This window comes from Euprymna scolopes, chromosome 15, assembly GCF_053919585.1.
Source record: "Euprymna scolopes isolate OS-2025 chromosome 15, ASM5391958v1, whole genome shotgun sequence".
Taxonomy (NCBI): Eukaryota; Metazoa; Mollusca; class Cephalopoda; order Sepiida; family Sepiolidae; genus Euprymna; species Euprymna scolopes.
Genome location: NC_136496.1, coordinates 93,372,298 through 93,398,319, shown reverse-complemented (window position 1 = coordinate 93,398,319; position 26,022 = coordinate 93,372,298). Strand labels below are relative to the sequence as shown.

At 24.7% G+C, this 26,022-nt stretch overlaps 1 protein-coding gene across 21 annotated transcripts in view; it reads right to left on the bottom strand.

Annotated features, from left to right (window-relative positions):
* The window catches only part of LOC145293993 (uncharacterized), a 151,425-nt gene extending 127,596 nt beyond the window's left edge, over positions 1 to 23,829 (bottom strand). For 16 of the 21 annotated variants that reach the window (XM_080140886.1, XM_080140894.1, XM_080140906.1 and 13 more), the window contains exons 1-9: positions 23,668 to 23,829; positions 21,856 to 21,985; positions 18,786 to 18,887; positions 14,496 to 14,597; positions 12,151 to 12,252; positions 9,261 to 9,362; positions 6,431 to 6,532; positions 3,422 to 3,523; positions 511 to 612 (exon numbers count right to left, since the gene is read on the bottom strand). In XM_080140886.1, the coding sequence (XP_079997012.1) occupies positions 511 to 612; positions 3,422 to 3,523; positions 6,431 to 6,532; positions 9,261 to 9,362; positions 12,151 to 12,252; positions 14,496 to 14,597; positions 18,786 to 18,887; positions 21,856 to 21,985 (844 nt within the window). In that variant the 5' untranslated portion in view covers positions 23,668 to 23,829. The remainder of the gene's footprint in view (positions 1 to 510; positions 613 to 3,421; positions 3,524 to 6,430; positions 6,533 to 9,260; positions 9,363 to 12,150; positions 12,253 to 14,495; positions 14,598 to 18,785; positions 18,888 to 21,855; positions 21,986 to 23,667) is intronic. The other 5 variants (XM_080140891.1, XM_080140893.1, XM_080140898.1 and 2 more) reach the window with 5 other exon arrangements.
* Between the last annotated feature and the right edge of the window lie 2,193 nt (positions 23,830 to 26,022).

Genomic DNA, 26,022 nt, shown 5'->3' with positions numbered 1-26,022 from the left:
TTGTATTATTTTTTTGTCATATTATTATATTATTTTATTGTTATATTGTTATAACGTTATATTATTACATTATTGTATTTCTATGTTATGTTATTTTTATATTATTATATTATTTTATTATTATATTATTTTATTGTTATATTATTATATCATTATATTATTATTATCGTGTATTTTATTTTACTACTCCGGCAATTTCCGGGACTAACCTCATTCAGGTAATGATTACTAACTTTGCCCATTTTCGTAAACTGCTTCAGCAATGTCCGGGATTCGGTTACCGTAATCTTGTATAAATCAGCGTCCCAAATTATAACTTGAAAAATATGCTTATTTTTGCTATGTCGATGCTGGTTATCTCCTTTAAATTTAAGTATTCGTTGACATAAGCGATCTATGTTGAATATAACGGTATTTTAATGGCATGAAAACTCCGGAGATCAATATGTTTACATTTATTAAATTTAGTCGTCCCTAACAGAAGAAGAAAAATCATAAACATATACTTACCTGGAAGACTAGCAGCAGGTTCAGGTTCTGGTTCTTCCTCATCATTCCCAGATAAGACACGTTGAGTTTCAAGTCCATTTTCATTTATTAAATATTGAACTCCTCGAAAAAAAATAGAACAAAAAACAAAGTGAACCAGTCGAACTATTTTTTGACACGCAGTACAAACATCTGGATTAACACCTAGTTTTATGAAGATTCTGAGGATGAACAGTTTTATTTTTATTACATTTGTCTCCATCCCCACCCCCGCAAAAAATCTTATTTTAAATATACATTAATAACTTGGAATATTAGAAGCAGGTCGGGTTTCCTCATCTTTAGAATAACAAAAAGCATCAATGTTAGGAGCATTTTTTTTTTCAGAAAACCAATATCTTCAGACAGCCTCATCTGGGAGAACCAGACAAACATCCGGATTAAGATATAATCTAATTATCAGATGATAAATATCGTTGATGTATTGATATTTTATTTTAATTAATTATCATCGTTTCAACCAAATTTATTTAATTTTTGTTTTAATAAATTATATTGTTTAAAACATATTTATTTAATGTTTGTTTTTATTAATTACCATCGTTTCAAACAAGTTTATTTAATTTTTTTTTAATTATCATCGTTTCAAAAAAGTTTATTTAATTTTTGTTTTAATTAATTATCATCGTTTCAAAAAAGTTGATTTAAATTGTTTTAATTAATTATCATCCTTTCAAAGAAGCTCATTTATTTTTTTTTCATTAATTACTGTCGTTTCTAATAATGTAGTTAATTTTTGTTTTAATTAATTATCATCGTTTCAAAGAAACTTATATAATTTTTTAAATGAATTACTATCGTTTCAAACAAGTTTATTTTATTTTTATTTTAATTTATTATCACCGTTTACAACAAGTTTATTTAATTTTTGTTTTAATATAATTATCATAGTTTGAAACAAGTTTGTTTTATTTTTGTTTTAATTAACTATCATCGTTTCAATCAAGTTGATTTAATTTTTGTTGTAGTTAATTATCATCCTTTCGAACAGGTTTATTTAATTTTTGGTTCAATTAATTATCATCGTTTTAAATAAGTTTATTTAATGTTTGTTTTAAATTATTATCATCGTTTCAAACAAGTTTTTTTAATTTTTGTTTTAATTAATTTTCATCGTGTCAAACAAGTTTATTTAATTTGTGTTTTAATTAATTATACTCGTTTAAAACAAGTTTATTGAATTTTAGTTTAAATTCATTTCCATGGTTTCAAACCAGTTTATTACATTTTTTTTAATTATTTTCCATCTTTTCAAACAAGTTAATGTAATTTCTGTTTTAATGAATTACAAATGTTTTAAGCAATTTTATTTTATTTTTGTTTTAATTAATTACAATCGTTTTAAACAAGTTTATTTGATTTTAGTTTTAATTACTTACCATCGTTTATTACAAGTTTATTTAATTTTTATTTTTGATTAATTAACACAGTTTCATTCATGTTTTGTGTACGTTAATTAATAAATTAATTTTGGTACTTCACATTGTTACCTTTTAAGGACGTTGATCAACTTTCTTTTTGTTGTCGTTGACATTTCCAGAACAATCTTCAGCCGGAGCGTACAGTTATTATATTATTCTATTATTATATTATTATATTAAGGTGTTCTTATATTATTTCATTGTCATATTGTTATATTATTATATTATTAGGTTATTACATTTTTTACTTGTTATATTCTTATTTTATTATGTTATTTTATTATTTCACAGTTATATTGTTACAATATTATATTATAATATTATCATACGATTATATTATTTTATTGTTATATTGTTATATTGTTATATTATATGTTTATATTATTTTTAATGTTATTATAATTGTTTATTGTTATATTGCTATATTATTATATTAGTATAATAGTTTAATATTATATTTTTAAACTTGTGTATTATTATATTATTATGTTGTTATATTATTTTATTGTAATATATTTGTATTATTATATTATTATGTTATTAAATTATTTCAATATTATCTTGCTATATTATTATATTATTTTATTGTTATATTATTATATTATTATAATATTATATAATTTTTTGTCATCTTAGTATATTTTTATATTGTTTTATTGTTGTATTATTATATTTTTATATTATTATATTCTTATAATTATATTGTTATGGTAATATATTATGATATTATTATATGTTTTGTTATATTATCATATTATAATATTATTATCTTATTTGATTGTTATATTGTTATATAATTATATTATTATATAATTACATTATTTTATTGATATAATATTATATTATTATATTATTTTATTTGTATATTATTATATTATTACATTTTAGTATTGCTATGTTATTATATTATTATATTTTTTTATTGATATATTAGTATATTATTGTATTATTTTTTTGTCATATTATTATATTATTTTATTGTTATATTGTTATAACGTTATATTATTACATTATTGTATTTCTATGTTATGTTATTTTTATATTATTATATTATTTTATTATTATATTATTTTATTGTTATATTATTATATCATTATATTATTATTATCGTGTATTTTATTTTACTACTCCGGCAATTTCCGGGACTAACCTCATTCAGGTAAGGATTACTAACTTTGCCCATTTTCGTAAACTGCTTCAGCAATGTCCGGGATTCGGTTACCGTAATCTTGTATAAATCAGCGTCCCAAATTATAACTTGAAAAATATGCTTATTTTTGCTATGTCGATGCTGGTTATCTCCTTTAAATTTAAGTATTCGTTGACATAAGCGATCTATGTTGAATATAACGGTATTTTAATGGCATGAAAACTCCGGAGATCAATATGTTTACATTTATTAAATTTAGTCGTCCCTAACAGAAGAAGAAAAATCATAAACATATACTTACCTGGAAGACTAGCAGCAGGTTCAGGTTCTGGTTCTTCCTCATCATTCCCAGATAAGACACGTTGAGTTTCAAGTCCATTTTCATTTATTAAATATTGAACTCCTCGAAAAAAAATAGAACAAAAAACAAAGTGAACCAGTCGAACTATTTTTTGACACGCAGTACAAACATCTGGATTAACACCTAGTTTTATGAAGATTCTGAGGATGAACAGTTTTATTTTTATTACATTTGTCTCCATCCCCACCCCCGCAAAAAATCTTATTTTAAATATACATTAATAACTTGGAATATTAGAAGCAGGTCGGGTTTCCTCATCTTTAGAATAACAAAAAGCATCAATGTTAGGAGCATTTTTTTTTTCAGAAAACCAATATCTTCAGACAGCCTCATCTGGGAGAACCAGACAAACATCCGGATTAAGATATAATCTAATTATCAGATGATAAATATCGTTGATGTATTGATATTTTATTTTAATTAATTATCATCGTTTCAACCAAATTTATTTAATTTTTGTTTTAATAAATTATATTGTTTAAAACATATTTATTTAATGTTTGTTTTTATTAATTACCATCGTTTCAAACAAGTTTATTTAATTTTTTTTTAATTATCATCGTTTCAAAAAAGTTTATTTAATTTTTGTTTTAATTAATTATCATCGTTTCAAAAAAGTTGATTTAAATTGTTTTAATTAATTATCATCCTTTCAAAGAAGCTCATTTATTTTTTTTCATTAATTACTGTCGTTTCTAATAATGTAGTTAATTTCTGTTTTAATTAATTACCATCGTTTAAAACAAGTTTATTTAATTTTTTTTTTAATTAATTATCATCGTTTAAAACAAGTTTATCTAATTTTTGTTTTAATTAATTATCATCGTTTCAAAGAAACTTATATAATTTTTTAAATGAATTACTATCGTTTCAAACAAGTTTATTTTATTTTTGTTTTAATTAATTATCACCGTTTACAACAAGTTTATTTAATTTTTGTTTTAATATAATTATCATAGTTTGAAACAAGTTTGTTTGATTTTTGTTTTAATTAACTATCATCGTTTCAATCAAGTTGATTTAATTTTTGTTGTAGTTAATTATCATCCTTTCGAACAGGTTTATTTAATTTTTGGTTCAATTAATTATCATCGTTTTAAATAAGTTTATTTAATGTTTGTTTTAAATTATTATCATCGTTTCAAACAAGTTTTTTTAATTTTTGTTTTAATTAATTTTCATCGTGTCAAACAAGTTTATTTAATTTGTGTTTTAATTAATTATACTCGTTTAAAACAAGTTTATTGAATTTTAGTTTAAATTCATTTCCATGGTTTCAAACCAGTTTATTACATTTTTTTTAATTATTTTCCATCTTTTCAAACAAGTTAATGTAATTTCTGTTTTAATGAATTACAAATGTTTTAAGCAATTTTATTTTATTTTTGTTTTAATTAATTACAATCGTTTTAAACAAGTTTATTTGATTTTAGTTTTAATTACTTACCATCGTTTATTACAAGTTTATTTAATTTTTATTTTTGATTAATTAACACAGTTTCATTCATGTTTTGTGTACGTTAATTAATAAATTAATTTTGGTACTTCACATTGTTACCTTTTAAGGACGTTGATCAACTTTCTTTTTGTTGTCGTTGACATTTCCAGGACAATCTTCAGCCGGAGCGTACAGTTATTATATTATTCTATTATTATCTTATTATATTAAGGTGTTCTTATATTATTTCATTGTCATATTGTTATATTATTATATTATTAGGTTATTACATTTTTTACTTGTTATATTCTTATATTATTATATTATTATGTTATTTTATTATTTCACAGTTATATTGTTACAATATTATATTATAATATTATCATACGATTATATTATTTTATTGTTATATTGTTATATTGTTATATTATATGTTTATATTATTTATAATGTTATTATAATTGTTTATTGTTATATTGCTATATTATTATATTAGTATAATAGTTTAATATTATATTTTTAAACTTGTGTATTATTATATTATTATGTTGTTATATTATTTTATTGTAATATATTTGTATTATTATATTATTATGTTATTAAATTATTTCAATATTATCTTGCTATATTATTATATTATTTTATTGTTATATTATTATATTATTATAATATTATATAATTTTTTGTCATCTTAGTATATTTTTATATTGTTTTATTGTTGTATTATTATATTTTTATATTATTATATTCTTATAATTATATTGTTATGGTAATATATTATGATATTATTATATGTTTTGTTATATTATCATATTATTATATTATTATCTTATTTGATTGTTATATTGTTATATAATTATATTATTATATAATTACATTATTTTATTGATATAATATTATATTATTATATTATTTTATTTGTATATTATTATATTATTACATTTTAGTATTGCTATGTTATTATATTATTATATTTTTTTATTGATATATTAGTATATTATTGTATTATTTTTTTTGTCATATTATTATATTATTTTATTGTTATATTGTTATAACGTTATATTATTACATTATTGTATTTCTATGTTATGTTATTTTTATATTATTATATTATTTTATTATTATATTATTTTATTGTTATATTATTATATCATTATATTATTATTATCGTGTATTTTATTTTACTACTCCGGCAATTTCCGGGACTAACCTCATTCAGGTAAGGATTACTAACTTTGCCCATTTTCGTAAACTGCTTCAGCAATGTCCGGGATTCGGTTACCGTAATCTTGTATAAATCAGCGTCCCAAATTATAACTTGAAAAATATGCTTATTTTTGCTATGTCGATGCTGGTTATCTCCTTTAAATTTAAGTATTCGTTGACATAAGCGATCTATATTGAATATAACGGTATTTTAATGGCATGAAAACTCCGGAGATCAATATGTTTATATTTATTAAATTCAGTCGTCCCTAACAGAAGAAGAAAAATCATAAACATATACTTACCTGGAAGACTAGCAGCAGGTTCAGGTTCTGGTTCTTCCTCATCATTCCCAGATAAGACACGTTGAGTTTCAAGTCCATTTTCATTTATTAAATATTGAACTCCTCGAAAAAAAATAGAACAAAAAACAAAGTGAACCAGTCGAACTATTTTTTGACACGCAGTACAAACATCTGGATTAACACCTAGTTTTATGAAGATTCTGAGGATGAACAGTTTTATTTTTATTACATTTGTCTCCATCCCCACCCCCGCAAAAAATATTATTTTAAATATACATTAATAACTTGGAATATTAGAAGCAGGTCGGGTTTCCTCATCTTTAGAATAACAAAAAGCATCAATGTTAGGAGCATTTTTTTTCAGAAAACCAATATCTTCAGACAGCCTCATCTGGGAGAACCAGACAAACATCCGGATTAAGATATAATCTAATTATCAGATGATAAATATCGTTGATGTATTGATATTTTATTTTAATTAATTATCATCGTTTCAACCAAATTTATTTAATTTTTGTTTTAATAAATTATATTGTTTAAAACATATTTATTTAATGTTTGTTTTTATTAATTACCATCGTTTCAAACAAGTTTCTTTAATTTTTTTTTAATTATCATCGTTTCAAAAAAGTTTATTTAATTTTTGTTTTAATTAATTATCATCGTTTCAAAAAAGTTGATTTAAATTATTTTATATAATTATCATCGTTTCAAAGAAACTTATATAATTTTTTAAATGAATTACTATCGTTTCAAACAAGTTTATTTTATTTTTGTTTTAATTAATTATCACCGTTTACAACAAGTTTATTTAATTTTTGTTTTAATATAATTATCATAGTTTGAAACAAGTTTGTTTGATTTTTGTTTTAATTAACTATCATCGTTTCAATCAAGTTGATTTAATTTTTGTTGTAGTTAATTATCATCCTTTCGAACAGGTTTATTTAATTTTTGGTTCAATTAATTATCATCGTTTTAAATAAGTTTATTTAATGTTTGTTTTAAATTATTATCATCGTTTCAAACAAGTTTTTTTAATTTTTGTTTTAATTAATTTTCATCGTGTCAAACAAGTTTATTTAATTTGTGTTTTAATTAATTATACTCGTTTAAAACAAGTTTATTGAATTTTAGTTTAAATTCATTTCCATGGTTTCAAACCAGTTTATTACATTTTTTTTAAATTATTTTCCATCTTTTCAAACAAGTTAATGTAATTTCTGTTTTAATGAATTACAAATGTTTTAAGCAATTTTATTTTATTTTTGTTTTAATTAATTACAATCGTTTTAAACAAGTTTATTTGATTTTAGTTTTAATTGCTTACCATCGTTTATTACAAGTTTATTTAATTTTTATTTTTGATTAATTAACACAGTTTCATTCATGTTTTGTGTACGTTAATTAATAAATTAATTTTGGTACTTCACATTGTTACCTTTTAAGGACGTTGATCAACTTTCTTTTTGTTGTCGTTGACATTTCCAGGACAATCTTCAGCCGGAGCGTACAGTTATTATATTATTCTATTATTATATTATTATATTAAGGTGTTCTTCTATTATTTCATTGTCATATTGTTATATTATTATATTATTAGGTTATTACATTTTTTACTTGTTATATTCTTATATTATTATATTATTATGTTATTTTATTATTTCACAGTTATATTGTTACAATATTATATTATAATATTATCATACGATTATATTATTTTATTGTTATATTGTTATATTGTTATATTATATGTTTATATTATTTATAATGTTATTATAATTGTTTATTGTTATATTGCTATATTATTATATTAGTATAATAGTTTAATATTATATTTTTAAACTTGTGTATTATTATATTATTATGTTGTTATATTATTTTATTGTAATATATTTGTATTATTATATTATTATGTTATTAAATTATTTCAATATTATCTTGCTATATTATTATATTATTTTATTGTTATATTATTATATTATTATAATATTATATAATTTTTTGTCATCTTAGTATATTTTTATATTGTTTTATTGTTGTATTATTATATTTTATATTATTATATTCTTATAATTATATTGTTATGGTAATATATTATGATATTATTATATGTTTTGTTATATTATCATATTATAATATTATTATCTTATTTGATTGTTATATTGTTATATAATTATATTATTATATAATTACATTATTTTATTGATATAATATTATATTATTATATTATTTTATTTGTATATTATTATATTATTACATTTTAGTATTGCTATGTTATTATATTATTATATTTTTTTATTGATATATTAGTATATTATTGTATTATTTTTTTGTCATATTATTATATTATTTTATTGTTATATTGTTATAACGTTATATTATTACATTATTGTATTTCTATGTTATGTTATTTTTATATTATTATATTATTTTATTATTATATTATTTTATTGTTATATTAATTTATCATTATATTATTATTATCGTGTATTTTATTTTACTACTCCGGCAATTTCCGGGACTAACCTCATTCAGGTAAGGATTACTAACTTTGCCCATTTTCGTAAACTGCTTCAGCAATGTCCGGGATTCGGTTACCGTAATCTTGTATAAATCAGCGTCCCAAATTATAACTTGAAAAATATGCTTATTTTTGCTATGTCGATGCTGGTTATCTCCTTTAAATTTAAGTATTCGTTGACATAAGCGATCTATGTTGAATATAACGGTATTTTAATGGCATGAAAACTCCGGAGATCAATATGTTTACATTTATTAAATTTAGTCGTCCCTAACAGAAGAAGAAAAATCATAAACATATACTTACCTGGAAGACTAGCAGCAGGTTCAGGTTCTGGTTCTTCCTCATCATTCCCAGATAAGACACGTTGAGTTTCAAGTCCATTTTCATTTATTAAATATTGAACTCCTCGAACAAAAATAGAACAAAATACAAAGTGAACCAGTCGAACTATTTTTTGACACGCAGTACAAACATCTGGATTAACACCTAGTTTTATGAAGATTCTGAGGATGAACAGTTTTATTTTTATTACATTTGTCTCCATCCCCACCCCCGCAAAAAATATTATTTTAAATATACATTAATAACTTGGAATATTAGAAGCAGGTCGGGTTTCCTCATCTTTAGAATAACAAAAAGCATCAATGTTAGGTGCATTTTTTTTTTCAGGAAACCAATATCTTCAGACAGCCTCATCTGGGAGAACCAGACAAACATCCGGATTAAGATATAATCTAATTACAGATGATAAATATCGTTGATGTATTGATATTTTGTTTTAATTAATTACCATCGTTTCTAACAAATTTATTTTATTTTTGTTTTAATAAATTATATTGCTAAACCATATTTATTTAATTTTTGTTTTAATTAATTACCATCTTTTCAGACAAGTTTATTCAATTTTTGTTTTAATTAATTACCATCGTTTCAAACAAGTTTATTTAATTCTTTTAAATTAATTATCATCGTTTCAAACAAGTTTATTTAATTTTTGTTTTAATTAATTATCATTGTTTCAAACAAGTTTATTTAATTTTTGTTTTAATTAATTATCATCGTTTCAAAGAAACTTATATAATTTTTTAAATGAATTACTATCGTTTAAAACAAGTTTATTTTATTTTTTTTTTAATTAATTATCACCGTTTACAACAAGTTTATTTAATTTTTGTTTTAATATAATTATCATAGTTTCAAACAAGTTTATTTTATTTTTGTTTAAATTAACTATCATCATTTCCATTAAGTTTATTTAATTTTTGTTGTAGTTAATTATCATCCTTTTAAACAAGTTTATTTAATTATTGTTTTAATTAATTATCATCGTTTCAAACAAGTTTATTTAATGTTTGTTTTAAATTATTATCATCGTTTCAAACAAGTTTTTTAATTTTTGTTTTAATTAATTTTCATCGTGTCAAACAAGTTTATTTAATTTGTGTTTTAATTAATTATACTCGTTTCAAACAAGTTTATTGAATTTTAGTTTAAATTCATTTCCATGGTTTCAAACCAGTTTATAACATTTTTTTTAATTATTTTCTATCTTTTCAAACAAGTTTATGTAATTTCTGTTTTAATGAATTACAAATGTTTTCAGCAATTTTATTTTATTTTTGTTTTAATTAATTACAATCGTTTCAAACAAGTTTATTTGATTTTAGTTTTAATTACTTACCATCGTTTATTACAAGTTTATTTAATTTTTTATTTTTGATTGATTAACACAGTTTCATTCATGTTTTGTGTACGTTAATTAATAAATTAATTTTGGTACTTCACATTGTTACCTTTTAAAGACGTTGATCAACATTCTTTTTGTTGTCGTTGACATTTCCAGGACAATCTTCAGCCGGCGCTTGCAGTTATTATATTATTCTATTATTATATTATTATATTAAGGTGTTCTTATATAATTTCATTGTCATATTGTTATATTATTAAATTATTAGGTTATTATATTTTTTACTTGTTATATTGTTATCTTCTTATATTATTATATTATTATGTTATTTTATTATTTCACAGTTATATTGTTACAATATTATATTATAATATTATCATGTGATTATATTATTTTATTGTTATATTGTTATACTGTTTATATTATATGGTTATATTATTTATAATGTTATTATAATTGTTTATTGTTATATTGTTATATAATTATATTAGTATAATAGTTTAATATTATATTGTTAACCTTGTGTATTATTATATTATTATGTTGTTATATTATTTTATTGTAATATATTTGTATTATTATATTATTATGTTATTACATTTTTTCAATATTATCTTACTATATTATTATATTATTTCATTGTTATATTATTATATTATTATATTATTATACAAATTTTTTGTCATCTTAGTATATATTTATATTGTTTTATTGTTATATTATTATATTTTTATATTATTATATTCTTATAATTATATTGTTATAGTAATATATTATGATATTATTGTATGTTTTGTTATATTTTCATATTATAATATAATTATCTTATTTGATTGTTATATTGTTATATAATTATATTATTATATAATTACATTATTGTATTGATATAATATTATATTATTATATTATTTTATTTGTAAATTATTATATTATTACATTATAGTATTGCTATGTTATTATATTATTATATTATTTTATTGATATATTAGTATATTATTGTATTATTTTTTGTCATATTATTATATTATTTTATTGTTATATTGTTATAACGTTATATTATTACATTATTGTATTGCTATGTTATGATATTTTTATATTATTATATTATTTTATTATTATATTATTTTATTGTTATATTATTATATCATTATATTATTATTATCGTGTATTTTATTTTACTACTCCGGCAATTTCCGGGACTAACCTCAGTCAGGTAATGATTACTAACTTTGCTCCTTTTTGTAAGCTGCTTCAGCAATGTCCGGGACTCGGTTACGGTAATCTTGTATGAATCAGCGTCCCAAATTATAACTTGAAAAATATGCTTATTTTTCTATTTCTGTGCTGGTTATCTCCTTTAAATTTAAGTATTCGTTGACATAAGCGACCTATGTTGAATATAACGGTATTTTAATGGCATGAAAACTCCGATGATCAATATGTTTACTTTTATTTAATTTAATCCTCCCCTAACAGAAGAAAAGAAATTCATAAACCTTAACTTACCTGGAAGACTAGAAGCAGGTTCAGGTTCTGGTTCTTCCTCATCATTCCCAGATAAGACACGTTGAGTTTCAAGTCCATTTTCATTCATTAAATATTGAACTCCTCAAAAAAAAAAAAAAAATAGAACAAAAAAGCAAAGTAAACCAGTCGAACTATTTTTTACACGCAGTACAAACATCTGGATTAACACATAGTTTTATGAAGATTCTGGGGATGACCAGTTTTATTTTTATTACAATTGTCTCCATCCCCACCCCCGCAAAAAATATTATTTTTAATATAATTTTGTTTCAGGAAACCAATATCTTCAGACAGCCTCATCTGGGAGAACCAGACAAACATCCGGATTAAGATATAATCTAATTATTAGATGATAAATATCGTTGATGTATTGATTTTTTATTTTAATTAATTATCATCGTTTCAAACAAGTTTATTTAATTTTTGTTTTAATAAATTATATTGTTTCAAACATATTTATTTAATTTTTGTTTTAATTTATCATCATCGTTCCAAACAAGTTTATTTAATTTTTGTTTTAATTAATTACCATCTTTTCAAATAAGTTTATTAAATTTTCGTGTTAATTAATTACTGGTGTTTCAAAAAAGTTTATTATATTTTTGTATTTATTAATAATCATCGTTTCAAACAAGTTTATTTAAATTTGCTTCAATGAATTATCATTGTTTACAACAAGTTGATTTAAATTGTTTTAATTAATTATCATCGTTACAAAGAAGCTCATTTATTTGTTTTTCATTAATTACTGTCGTTTCGAATATTTTATTAAATTTCTGTTTTAATGAATTACTATCGTTTCAAACAATTTTATTTAATTTTTGTTTTAATTTATTACCATCGTTTCAAACAAGTTTATTTCATTTTTGTTTTAATTAATTATCATCGTTTCAGAGAAACTAATATAATTTTTTTAATGAATTACTATCGTTTCAAACAAGTTTATTTAATTTTTGTTTTAATGAATTATCATCGTTTCAAACAAGTTTTTTAATTTTTGTTTTAATTAATTTTCATCGTGTCAAAAAAGTTTATTTAATTTGTGGTTTACTTAATTATCATCGTTTAACAAGTTTATTGAATTTTAGTTTAAATTCATTTCCATTGTTTCACACCAGTTTATTACATTTTTTTTATTATTTTCCATCGTTTCAAACAAGTTTATGTAATTTTTGTTATAATTAATTACAATCGTTTCAAGAAGTTCATGAAACTTTTGTTTTAATGAATTACAAATCTTTCAAGCAATTTTATTTTATTTCTGTTTTAATTAATTACAATCGTTTCAAACAAGTTTATTTGATTTTAGTTTTAATTACTTACAATCGGTTATTACAAGTTGATTTAATTTTTGTTTTTGGTTAATTATCACAGTTTCATTCATGTTTTGTGTACGTTAATTAATAAATTAATTTTGTTACTTAACATTGTTATCTTTCAAGTACGTTGATCAACTTCTTTTTCTTGTTGTTGACATTTCCAGGACGATCTTCACCCGGCGCTTGCAGTTATTATATTATTATATTATTGTATTAATGTGTTCTTATATTATTTTATGGTCATATTGTTGTATTATTATATTATTTTGTTATTGCATTTTTTACTTGTTATATTGTTATATTCTTATATTATTATATTATTTTATTATTTCATAGTTATATTGTTATAATATTATATTATTATATTATTATGTGATTATATTATTTTATTGGTATATTGTTATATTATTATATTATATGTTTATATTATTCATAATGTTATTATAACTATTTACTGTTATATTGTTATATTATTATATTAGAATAATGTTTTAATATTATATTGTTACACATTTGTATTATTATATTATTATATTATTATATTATTACATTTTTTCAGTATTATCTTACTATATTATTATATTATTTTATTGTTATATTATTATATTATTATTTTCGTGTATCTTATTTTATTGCTGCTGCAATTTCCGAGGCTAACCTAATTCAGGTAATAATCGCTAACTTTGTCCCTTTTCGTAAACTGCTTCGGCAATGTCCCGGACTCCGCTACAGTAATCCTGTAATCATTTTTTTTTTTATTTTACGTTTTTTCTTGGTCTACTGATTATTTCAGCGTCCCAAATTATAACTTGAAAAATATGCTTATTATTCTATTTCTATACTAGTTGTCTCCTTTAAATTTAAGTATTCGTTGACATAAGTGATCTAGGTTGAATATAACGGCATTTTAATGGCATGAAAACTCCGGAGATCAATATTTTTACTTTCATTAAAATTAACCCTCTCTTTACAGAAGAAAAAAAAACTTTATAGACATTATCTTACCTGGAAGACTAGATGCAGGTTCAGGTTCGAATTCTACCTCATCCATCCCAGATAAGACACGTTGAGTTTCAAGTCCATTTTCATTCATTAAATATTGAACTCCTTGAAAAAATAGAATAGCAAACAAAGTGAACCAGCCGAACTATTTTCGGACACGAAGTACAAACATCTGGATTAACACCTAGTTTTTTGAAGATTCTGGGGATGACCAGTTTTATTTTTATTACAATTGCTCTTGACATATTATTTTAAATATACATTAATAACTTGGAATATTAGAAGCAGGTCGGGTTTCCTCATCTTTAGAATAACAAAAAGCATCAATGTTAGGAGCATTTTGTTTAAGGAAACCAATATATTCAGACAGCCTCATCTGGGAGAACCAGACAAACATCCGGATTAAGATATAATCTAATTATCAGATGATAAATATCGGAGATGTACGGATTTTTTGTTTTAACCATCGTTTCAAACAAATTTATTTAATTTTTGTTTTAATTAATTTTCATCGTTCCAAACAAGTTTAATTAAATTTTGTTTTTATTAATTACCATCGTTGTAAAGAAGTTTATTTAAATTTTTTAATGAATTACTGTCTTTTAAAACAAGTTTATTAAATTTTAGTTTTAATTCTTTTCTATGGTTTCAAACCAGTTTTATTACAATTTTTAATTAATTACCATCGTTTCAAACAAGTTTATTAAAAAAAATTTTTTATTTTTATTAATTATCATCGTTTCAAACAAGTTTATTAAAATTTAGTATATATTTTTTTTTTTACATGGGTGTCACCACTTATCAAGGCCCAGAGGCCACTCAAGGATAAGGGTTAATAGGTATACATTAGTCATTGTGATTTTAGCATAGTAAACAGTGGGAATTTTGTAACTTAGATTACTTAGGGGGACGATTCAATTAGAACTTGTTCACATTGGACTTTTTCTTTTCTTTTTTTTTCATAGGTATCAACACATTATCAAGGCCAAGAGGCCACTCAAGGATAAGGGTTAAAGAGTGTACAGTAGAAATTGGACAATATAATAATCATTAGTAATGAAAATTTGTTAAATTTGATAACTTTTATGGAACGGCTCATCAAGAACTTATTTACGTTAGACTTGAAGACAACCATATTGTAGTCAGCCGGAAAGCAGGAAAACGGAAGACAATTCCACAGGCGTGCAGTTCTAAGAAAAAAGCTTTGTTCATGGAATCTACGTTTAGGTTTAGGCACAGATAAAGAGTGGGGGGAATTATTGATAGTGTTTACAGCTAGACGAGTGTTTCTTGTGAAAGTTTGGCGAGGGGGACCATAGATTGAAGCTCAGTCGAACACTTTCCATGAAAATAACGATACATCAGAGACAAACTCGCAACATCTCTTCTGTGAGATAGAGGTTGCAGAGAAGTGAAAAGGACATCTCCTACGAGGCTACGAAGTCTATTTTGAACTCAGGAAAGTCCTTTCTAGCAGCTCCTGCCCAGATGTGGCAACAGTATTCCATCCTTGGGCGTATCTGGCTCTTATATAGATAGAGAATTGCATCAGCAGTGAGATATCTACTGGATCGATAAAAAGATCCCACCATTTTTCCAGCGGTCTTGGCAACAGATTTGATGTACTTGTTCCATTTAAGATCAGGAGTAACGGTCAAGCCCAGAAGCCTCTCAAAACTTGTGGCCTCCTGAAGACAAGAGCCATTCATTTCAGTTGATGCCAGATGTGGATCAGAATGTTGATGATGTAAAGAGAGAAGCTTGGTTTTAGATGCATTAAAGGTAACCAGCCACTCCTTTCCCCATTGTACTACATGCTCAAGATCAGAAGAGAGAGAATTGGAGAGAACTTGGTCGTTTACTGTCTTAGATGTGCTACCATAAATGGTAGTGTCGTCAGCATAAATGTCTACAAATGATGTAAGGATGTGATTTGGAAGATCATTAATGTAGATCAGGAAAAGAGTTGGGCCCAGGATGGACCCCTGAGGGACACCGGCATTAATACTGTGGGCTTCTGATTTTTGCCCCTCAACTACTACTCTTATGAACCTATCAGAAAGAAATGATTTAATAATTGAGAAGACATTTCCAGCTATACCATAGCTAGAGATCTTATGAAGTAAACCTTTATGCCATACCCTATCAAAGGCCTTAGATATGTCAAGAGCAATTGCCCTAGAAAGGTTGCCTCCGTCGAGAGATTTGCTAATCCTATGAGATATAACTGTAAGCACATCTGCTGTAGATCTAGCAGAATGGAAACCATATTGAGTGTCACTAAGAAGGTTATTTTTGTTGAGATGGTTGATTACTTCTGTATTTAACACAGATTCCAGCAACTTACTCATGACGCACAAGAGACTTACCATCGTTTCAAACAGGTTTATTAAAATTTTGGTTTAATTAATTACCATCATTTAAAACAAGTTTATTAAAATTTTGTTTTAATTAATTATCATCGTTTCAAACAACTTTATTTATTTTTTGTTTTAATTAATTATCATCGTTTCGAACAAGTTTATTTAATTTTGGTGGTTGATTAATTAACACAGTTTCATTCATGTTTCGTGTACGTTAATTAATAAATTAATTTTGTTACTTAACATTGTTTACATTACCAGGACGACTTTAATCGGTATTTTTTTAAGCAGGTATTTTATTATTATATTATTATATTATTATATTATTATATTATTTTGTTAATGTGTTCTTATATTATTACTTTGTCATATTGTTATATTATGATATTATTATATTATTATATTATTATATTATTTTGTTAATGTGTTATTATATTATTTCTTTGTCATATTGTTATATTATGATATTATTTGTTTATTATATTTTTTACTTTTGTATTGTTATATTTTTATATTAGTATATTATTATATTATTTTATTATTTTATCGTTATATTGTTATAATATTATGTTTATATATTATTATGTTATTATATTATTTTATTGTTATATTAATATATTGTTATATTATATGTGTATATTATTATGTTATTATATTATTTTATTGTTATATTGTTATATTATTATATTAGTATAATAGTTTATTGTTATATTGTTAAACTTTGTATTATTATATTATTATATTATTATGTTGTTATATTATTTTATTGTAATATTTTGTATAATCTTATATTAATTAATTATTATATTTTTATTATTAGATAGTTATATTATTATATTATTATTTTATTGTTACATTGTTATATTATTATATTATTATATTATTTTATTGTTATATTGTAATATTATGATATTATTATATTATTATAGTATTTTATTGTTATATTATGAGGTTATTATATTATTTTATTGTGATATTATTATATTTTTATATTATTATGTTTTTTATATAATTATATTACTATACTATTATATTATTATCTGATTTTATTGTTTTATTGTTATAATATTATATTATTATATTATTATATTATTTTAATGTTATATTATCATATTTTTATATTTTTATTGTTATATTATTATCTCATTTTATTGGTATATTGTTATAGTATTATATTATGATATTATTTTATTTTATATTGTAATATTATTATATTAGTATATTATTATATTATTATATTATTTTATTGTTATATTATTATATTTTTATATTATTTTATTGTTATATTATTATATTTTTATATTATTATATTATGATATTATTATGTTCTTATATAATTATATTATTATACTATTATATTATTATCTGATTTTATTGTTTTATTGTAATAATATTATATTATTACATTATTGTATTGCTATGTACGGACATTATTATATTGCTATATTATATTATTGTTATATTATTATATTATTATATTATTTTAATGTTATATTCTTATATTTTTATGTATTGTTTATTGTTATATTATTATATTATTTTTATATTGTTATATTATTATATTATATTATTATATTAATATTTTCATGTATATTTATTTTACTTCTCCGGCAATTTCTGGGACTAACCTCATTCAGGTAATGATCGCTAACTTTGCCCATTTTCGTAAACTGCTTCGGCAATGTCCGGGATTCGGTTACCGTAATCTTGTATAAATCAGCGTCCCAAATTATAACTTGAATAATATGCTTATTTTTGCTATGTCGATGCTGGTTATTTCCTTTAAATTTAAGTATTCGTTGACATAAACGACCTATGTTGAATATAAAGGTATTTTAATGGCATGAAAACTCCGGAGATCAATATGTTTATTTTTTATTAAATTTCATCGTCCCTAACAGAAGAAGAAAAATCATAAACATTAACTTACCTGGAAGACTAGCAGCAGGTTCAGGTTCTGGTTCTTCCTCATCATTCCCAGATAAGACACGTTGAGTTTCAAGTCCATTTTCATTCATTAAATATTGAACTCCTCGAAAAAAAATAGAACAAAAAACAAAGTGAACCAGTCGAACTATTTTTTGACACGCAGTACAAACATCTGGATTAACACCTAGTTTTATGAAGATTCTGGGGATGACCAGTTTTATTTTTATTACAAATGTCTCCATCCCCACCCCCGCAAAAAATCCTGTTTTAAATATTAATTAATAACTTTGAATATTAGAAGCAGGTCGAGTTTCCTCATCTTTAGAATAACAAAAAGCATTAATGTTAGTTGCATTTTTTTCAGGAAACCAATATCTTCAGACGCCCTCATCTTGTAGACCCAGACAAACATCCGGATTTACATCTAATCTAGTTATTAGATGATAAATATCGGAGGTGTCTGGATTTATATTAGGGGGTTCTTCCTATGGTGAAATAAAATTCAATTAAACAAAATGCAAGTTACGTGACCGACACTTACGAATTGCAGTTATATTTTTAAATGATGAATCATCAGTAAATTAATTTAGTAGTGAATTCTGGTCATACAAATATATAAACAAAGAAACACATTTAACTACATAAAATCTCTCTCTCTCTCTCTCTCTCTCTCTATATATATATATATATATATATATATATATATATATATATATATATATATATATATATATATATATCCGAGGGGCGGGCAATTATTAATGCCCCACTTCCCATAGCAGTAGAGCAAGGAAACTTGGTACAGTTATTAGTCTTTCTCTACATAGGAACCACCCAGAATTATGCATTTCTCCCATCGTTTGATGCAGCTTTGGAGACTGTTTTTGTAGAACACCGCAGGTTGGTGCTCCAACCACGACGTGACTTCAGAAATCAAGGCTGCATCATCTGGGAAACGCTTTCCTTTCAAAAACAACTTCATGGCTGGGAAGAGGTGGAAGTGAGAGGGTGCAAGGTCAGGAGAGTAGGGAGCATTGGGGAGGATTTCATAACCACACGCCCGTGCTTCTGATCTGACGACATGCGAGTTGTGGACTGGAGCGTTGCCCTGCACGAGGAGAGTACTTTTGTTGATCTTGCCCCGCCTCTTGATTTTGATAGCTTCCCTTCATTTCCTCAAAAATGAAGCATAATAGGCTCCTATAATTGTGGTACCCTTTGCCAGGAAATCTGTCATCACTACTCCGTTCTGATCCCAGAAGACTGTGAGCATGACCTTGCCAGCGGAGGGCTGCACTCTTGCCTTCTTTGGAGGTGGTGAGTCCAAGTGTTTCCACTGCATTGATTGGGCTTTGGTCTCTAGATCATAGTGATGGACCCAGGTTTCATCCTGTGTAATCAGTCTTTTGAAAAACTTTGACTCATCTTCTTTGCGTCTCTCCAAATTCATCCTCGAGCACGACGCGTTCTCGCTTCTGGAATGGGAATCCATCTGGCAGACACCTTATGCATACGCAAATGGTCATGAATTATAATTTTCACAGACCCTGTACTAATCTTGACATCTTGGGCTATTTGGCGAATAGTAATGCGCCGATCTTCCAAAATGGCAGCCTCAACTTGACGGACAGATGCCTCATCAATGGCAGAAGGGGAGCGACCAGGTCTGGGAGCTGTTTCCACAGACTTCCGGACATGTTTGAATTCACGATGCCAGCGTTTTACAAGGTCATATGATGGGGCATTATCACCATAAGTTTCTTTTATTTCATCAAAAGTCTCGTGTTGTGTGCGTCCTTTAAAATAAAAAAACCGGATCACTGCTCGACATTCAACAGGCTCCATTTCACACCTGACTCAGTTCAAACACCTGTAAAACAGGAACCACAATTAGTTCAGAGCTGTAATTTGTCACATAACCGTAGAGATATAAATTATTGCACATGTAAAATTTCAGCTAGATCAGACAACTGGAAGTGGGTTAGGGGCATTACTTATTGCACGCCCCTCGTTTGTATATATATATATATATATATATATATATATATATATATATAAGAGCAAATAGTTAATGAAACCTGTTAAAAAAACACTTTAAAAAAGAGTTAAAAACATATTTAATCTGAAAAGGAAACACTTAATAAGCGGATTGTCCTTAATCCGCGGAGTTTCGAAGAAATACTTTTCTTACTCATCAGAGGGTAGGAATTAGCAAAGTGCGGGATCCGATTTTGTATACAAAAGTATTTGATGAAAATGCAATGAAGTCAAAGATCTTACTTGATAACAAAAAATGAAGCAGAGGGAATATGGTGGAGAAAAAGGTGATTTCACGTGAATATATATATATATATATATATATATATATATATATATATATATATATATATATATATGTAGGCGTTAATACATAGTTTTTAAAAAGCATTCTAGCTTACAAGTAAACAACATTATTTATTTAGATTTATTAACTTTTTTACTCTTAATTATCGATGTCAAATATAGCTATCGTTTGATTCCATATCATTCCGAATCTCAATATTTTATATTTTAACTAAAATTACACAAAAAAAAAGCAAACGACTTTTTATAAACATTTATTACTTGAAATATAGGAAGCACTAACATCTAGACTAATAAAAGCAATGGCAAATATCGGAGGTGTATGAATTTATAACAGGGTCTTCTACTTCAATTTGAAATAAAACCAAATTAAACAAAATATAACACATATAATCGACCCTTAACTACTAGCAGCTGTGTTCCGAAATTCATAATGATCAGTTAAATAGTTTAGAAGTTTATTTCTAACATATAAATACATAAACATATAAACGTATAAAATTCTTAAAGATAGAAATATACACAGTTGTAAATCCATAGAAAAGGTTACTATCAACCAACATTACCTATTATGATGTCCCCACTTTTTCTTATATTCCTAATTATATCAGTTGAATATAACAATATTTTAAGTTTATATAAAGTAAGAAGATCAATACTTTTACTTTTACTAAACTTGCTTCCCCACCCCCGAATTTTTTTTTTTTTTTTAATAAACATTTATATACTTAGAATATTGGAAGCAGGTTCAGGTTCTTCCTCATCCTTTTGAGATTGAACTCCGCGGCAAGACAGAATTATAAGCAAAGTGATGCAGACGAACCAGCCGAGTTTTTCTCTAACACGCAGTGCAGACATCTGGAAAAAGAAAAAACGGGGAAAAAACCCTAAAAATTACAGATAGATCATAATTAGATAATTCTGCCATATTTTATATATTTCTGGAAAAAAAAAAAAAGAAAAAGAAAAGAAAAACGGAAAAAATAGAAAATTACAGATAAATCATAATTAGATAATTCTGCTGTATTTGATGATATATTTTTTTATATGTTGAAAGACTGGAATGTAGTTGACGATTAATAGGACGAAATCATATTTTCGTCAACAACATCAACCCTAAGTTCGACGCGACGGTCAAAAATGTAGGAGTTAGATTATGTTTTTAACTCGATTTCAGTTAATAATTAAGTTGTTTTTAATAAATAATGTTTAAATGAAGTATTGATATCAAAACTCCCCCCCCTCTCTCTCTCTCTCTAAATATATATATATATATATATATATATATATATATATATATATATACATATATATATATATATACACACACAAAGAGAGAGAAAAAGGTACACACACACACACAGTGAGAGAGAGACAGACGCGAGGGTCCAAAATGTAGGAATTAGATTATGCTTCAATTGTTCTCTGAACGAAAACATTCATTTCGAATGCACCTCTGTCATATCAAAGAACCTACTGTTGATTTTATATGCCGGGCCTTTCTTCTTGTGTAGTAATAAAACCTCATCAAATGTACTTTTGATGTTAGGCTGTATAAAGTGCTAACTTTGTTCAAAATTGTCTTTTCTTTGTTTCATCGAATTATTTCGATTATAGATTTTCGAAACTTATCGGAGGTATTCGAATACAAAACCGATCGAAGAACACTCCTAGACACATAAAGTACTTTAGTGTGAAATTACAAAAAACTCGGCCCAGCTATTTTGGAGTCCATGGGGAACGAACTCACACACATACAAAGTTCCTTTCATAGAGTAGTAGAGATATGTATCGGGTTGGTTAACCAAATGCGATTTATAATTTTAATTAAAGTGAGTCGAAGAATGTATTACGTTTTCCTGAAATATTAATGCGAACACAAAAGCTGCTGATTAACATTTGTGTCTATCAGATTTGAACAAAATTCGAACGATAGTGTATTTCGATTAGCAGTTTCGGGACACATATTCACATTATATATATATATATATATATATATATATATATATATATATATATATATATATATATATATATATATATATAATGTACATATATACATATTAAATACACACACATATCTATCTATCTATCTATCTATATATATATATATATATATATATATATATATATATATATAAATATATATATTAGCGTAATAAAAGAAAAATTAAGGGTAATTGCAACTTCTCTTCCAATTTTTGGATTTTGTAGTCATACCCGTATGGTTAAGAGCAAAATAAATTATTGATTGATATAATAATTTAATGATCCTGTGCTACGAAACAGGTGCTGTCAAGACTTGTGCATGTCAACGGACTTAAAGAAATAAATTGTAAGATGATCAACATCATGAAACTTGGAATAAAAACTTTTGTCATTCATCTGATATATCTTTGTAATTTCATTGAGTTTCATAAATTAATTGTAATTTCATTGAGTTCCATAAATAAAAAGTGAAATATAATTGAAACAAATAAAAAATGATTCTTCGGACGCGCACACGCATCAAAAAAAGAAAAAAATGGATTCAAGCTTACCTTTTTAATGTCTGATTGTTGGGATATCTATCAGTACACTGTGAACGGATTCAAAAGTCACAGGCCTTTTATAATGTAATTGTAGAAATTAAATCCCCCCCCCCCTTTCCAACACCAAACACTTTTACGATCTTCGTTTACGGAAATCGTGTCTTTCATTTTAAAGCTTTCTCTTTCTTTTTTTTTTTTTATTAATATCTTTTTATGCTTTTATATTTCTTCTTCATCGTCTTATTATCATTTATTTTATCTCTATCCCCCTCCTGCGCCCTCCCCCTTCTACCCCCTCTATCTTCTTACTCTCTCACCTTTTCTCTTTTTCCACCAATCAATGCAGATCTATAACCAAATGTTCTTTTGCAATAATGTCAATTACGTTCTTTTTTATTTTCTGCATCGAATAATTTTTTTATTAACCCTCTCCCTCTCTCACTTTTCTTCCTATCTTTCTATAGGGACGCTGATGTTATTCGAAGTAATTTTACAGCAAGATGTTTGTTTACATTATATTTAAATTTCTCCGGATCAGTAACAGAAACAAAGAACAGGGAAGGAATTCCAAAGGCAAGCGATTCAAGGAAAGAAGCTATTGCAGTGTAAAGTTTTCTCATTTGGGAATCTCTACCGTGAAGGGATGGAATTTTGCTGTTAGTCAGGTGTGTCAGATATATGTAAATTAAGGGGTTGTAAGTGCACAAAGTTCATTGGAACACATTCGGTGAAAGAATTTAGAAAAACATTGCGGCGATGAGACAGGGATCAACCTTAATTGACAGTGCGAGATCTATTAGACATTTTTTGTATCCTGTCCACAAGAAAGAGACTAGTTACTGATTCTTTCTATAAATCTATGTTTCTGCCTGGTTAGATGAATTTAGAAACATTTTTAAAACAATTTGATTTTTTTAAAACATTCTCAAACAATTAAAAAACAAAAATTTATAAATAAACCCACACAAATAAAAATATACATGGATTTATTAACACTAAGAAATGATTATATTTCATTTGAAAAATAATTAGAAAAAAATTAATTTCATGTAAAATGAAATATTTCGAAATAAATTCGAATCAAAAAAATTGATTGTTTAACTTCAATAATGAAGTTTTCGTATCAGTCTGTCTAAAGTTGAAACTTAACGGGTAAGTTACAATAGACTAACATAACGAATATACTAATAAAAACTGTTATACTATTGTATAGTATTTTAATGGTCAGTAGTGTATTTTCAGTACTGTTGGCATTAGCCAATTCTTTCAGGCATTACCTTCTCCTCTGGGGGTCTAGTTATTATAATGATTTCATTAAGTTCAAAATTAAATATTTTGATATCGATATGTAACAAAATAAATAACAATATTCTTGTAAAAATGACAAAGCCGACACATCACTATTTAAGACTATAGTTATTAACAATAGTCTGAAATAATAGAGTAATACTACTTAAGATTATTGTACTTTCTATTAATGGTTTATTATGTAATGTAAGTTTGGTCATGTATGAAAATAAATATTTGATCCTCATTAAATCCCAGGCAACATCGGTGTCCCTGCTAGTACACACACACACACACACACACACACACACACACACACACACACACACATGTATTAGTGATGGGACGACTCCAATATTTTATCCGATTCCGATACAGTTACCGATTCTGATTTTTTATAAATCCCTAAATATTTACTATAAAGTTGTTATCTTTTCCGATTACCGTAAAACTCCATGTTAAATGTGCATGAATCATCTCAAACACTTGTGAGGATAATCTGCAGATTTTATTTTGATTTATTATTTTTAAAATCAATAAATATTTAGTATAAAATAATTACTACCAGCTGTAGGGGATTTTTTTTCAAACAAAATCAAACAAAAATTAGATAATTAAGGGAATTGTTTTGGCATCGGAAAATAAATAAAACTTTTCCGATTCCCGTACCTCAAAATCTTCCGATTTTTCCGATTCCCTATTCTGATTGCGATTAATCGTCTCAACACTAATATATATATATATATATATATATATATATATAATTATTAAAATATAATTATCCACTGACACGTGTTTCGTCGTCCACGACTCATCAGAGTGGCTGAATCTAGCGAGATTCGAAATCGGCACGAGTCGTGGACGACGAAACACGTGTCAGTGGATAATTATATTTTAAAAATAATATATATGCCGCTCCCCATTAAAAGGGGGTACCAGATTGGTCAATGGGAAAATTATTCCCAACAAGCATTTAGGTAAAAATGCACTTTCGTATAAATACTTGAATTCATTCAAGAAAGTATCGCTAACAATAAACAAAAAAAAAACATATATATATATATATATATATATATA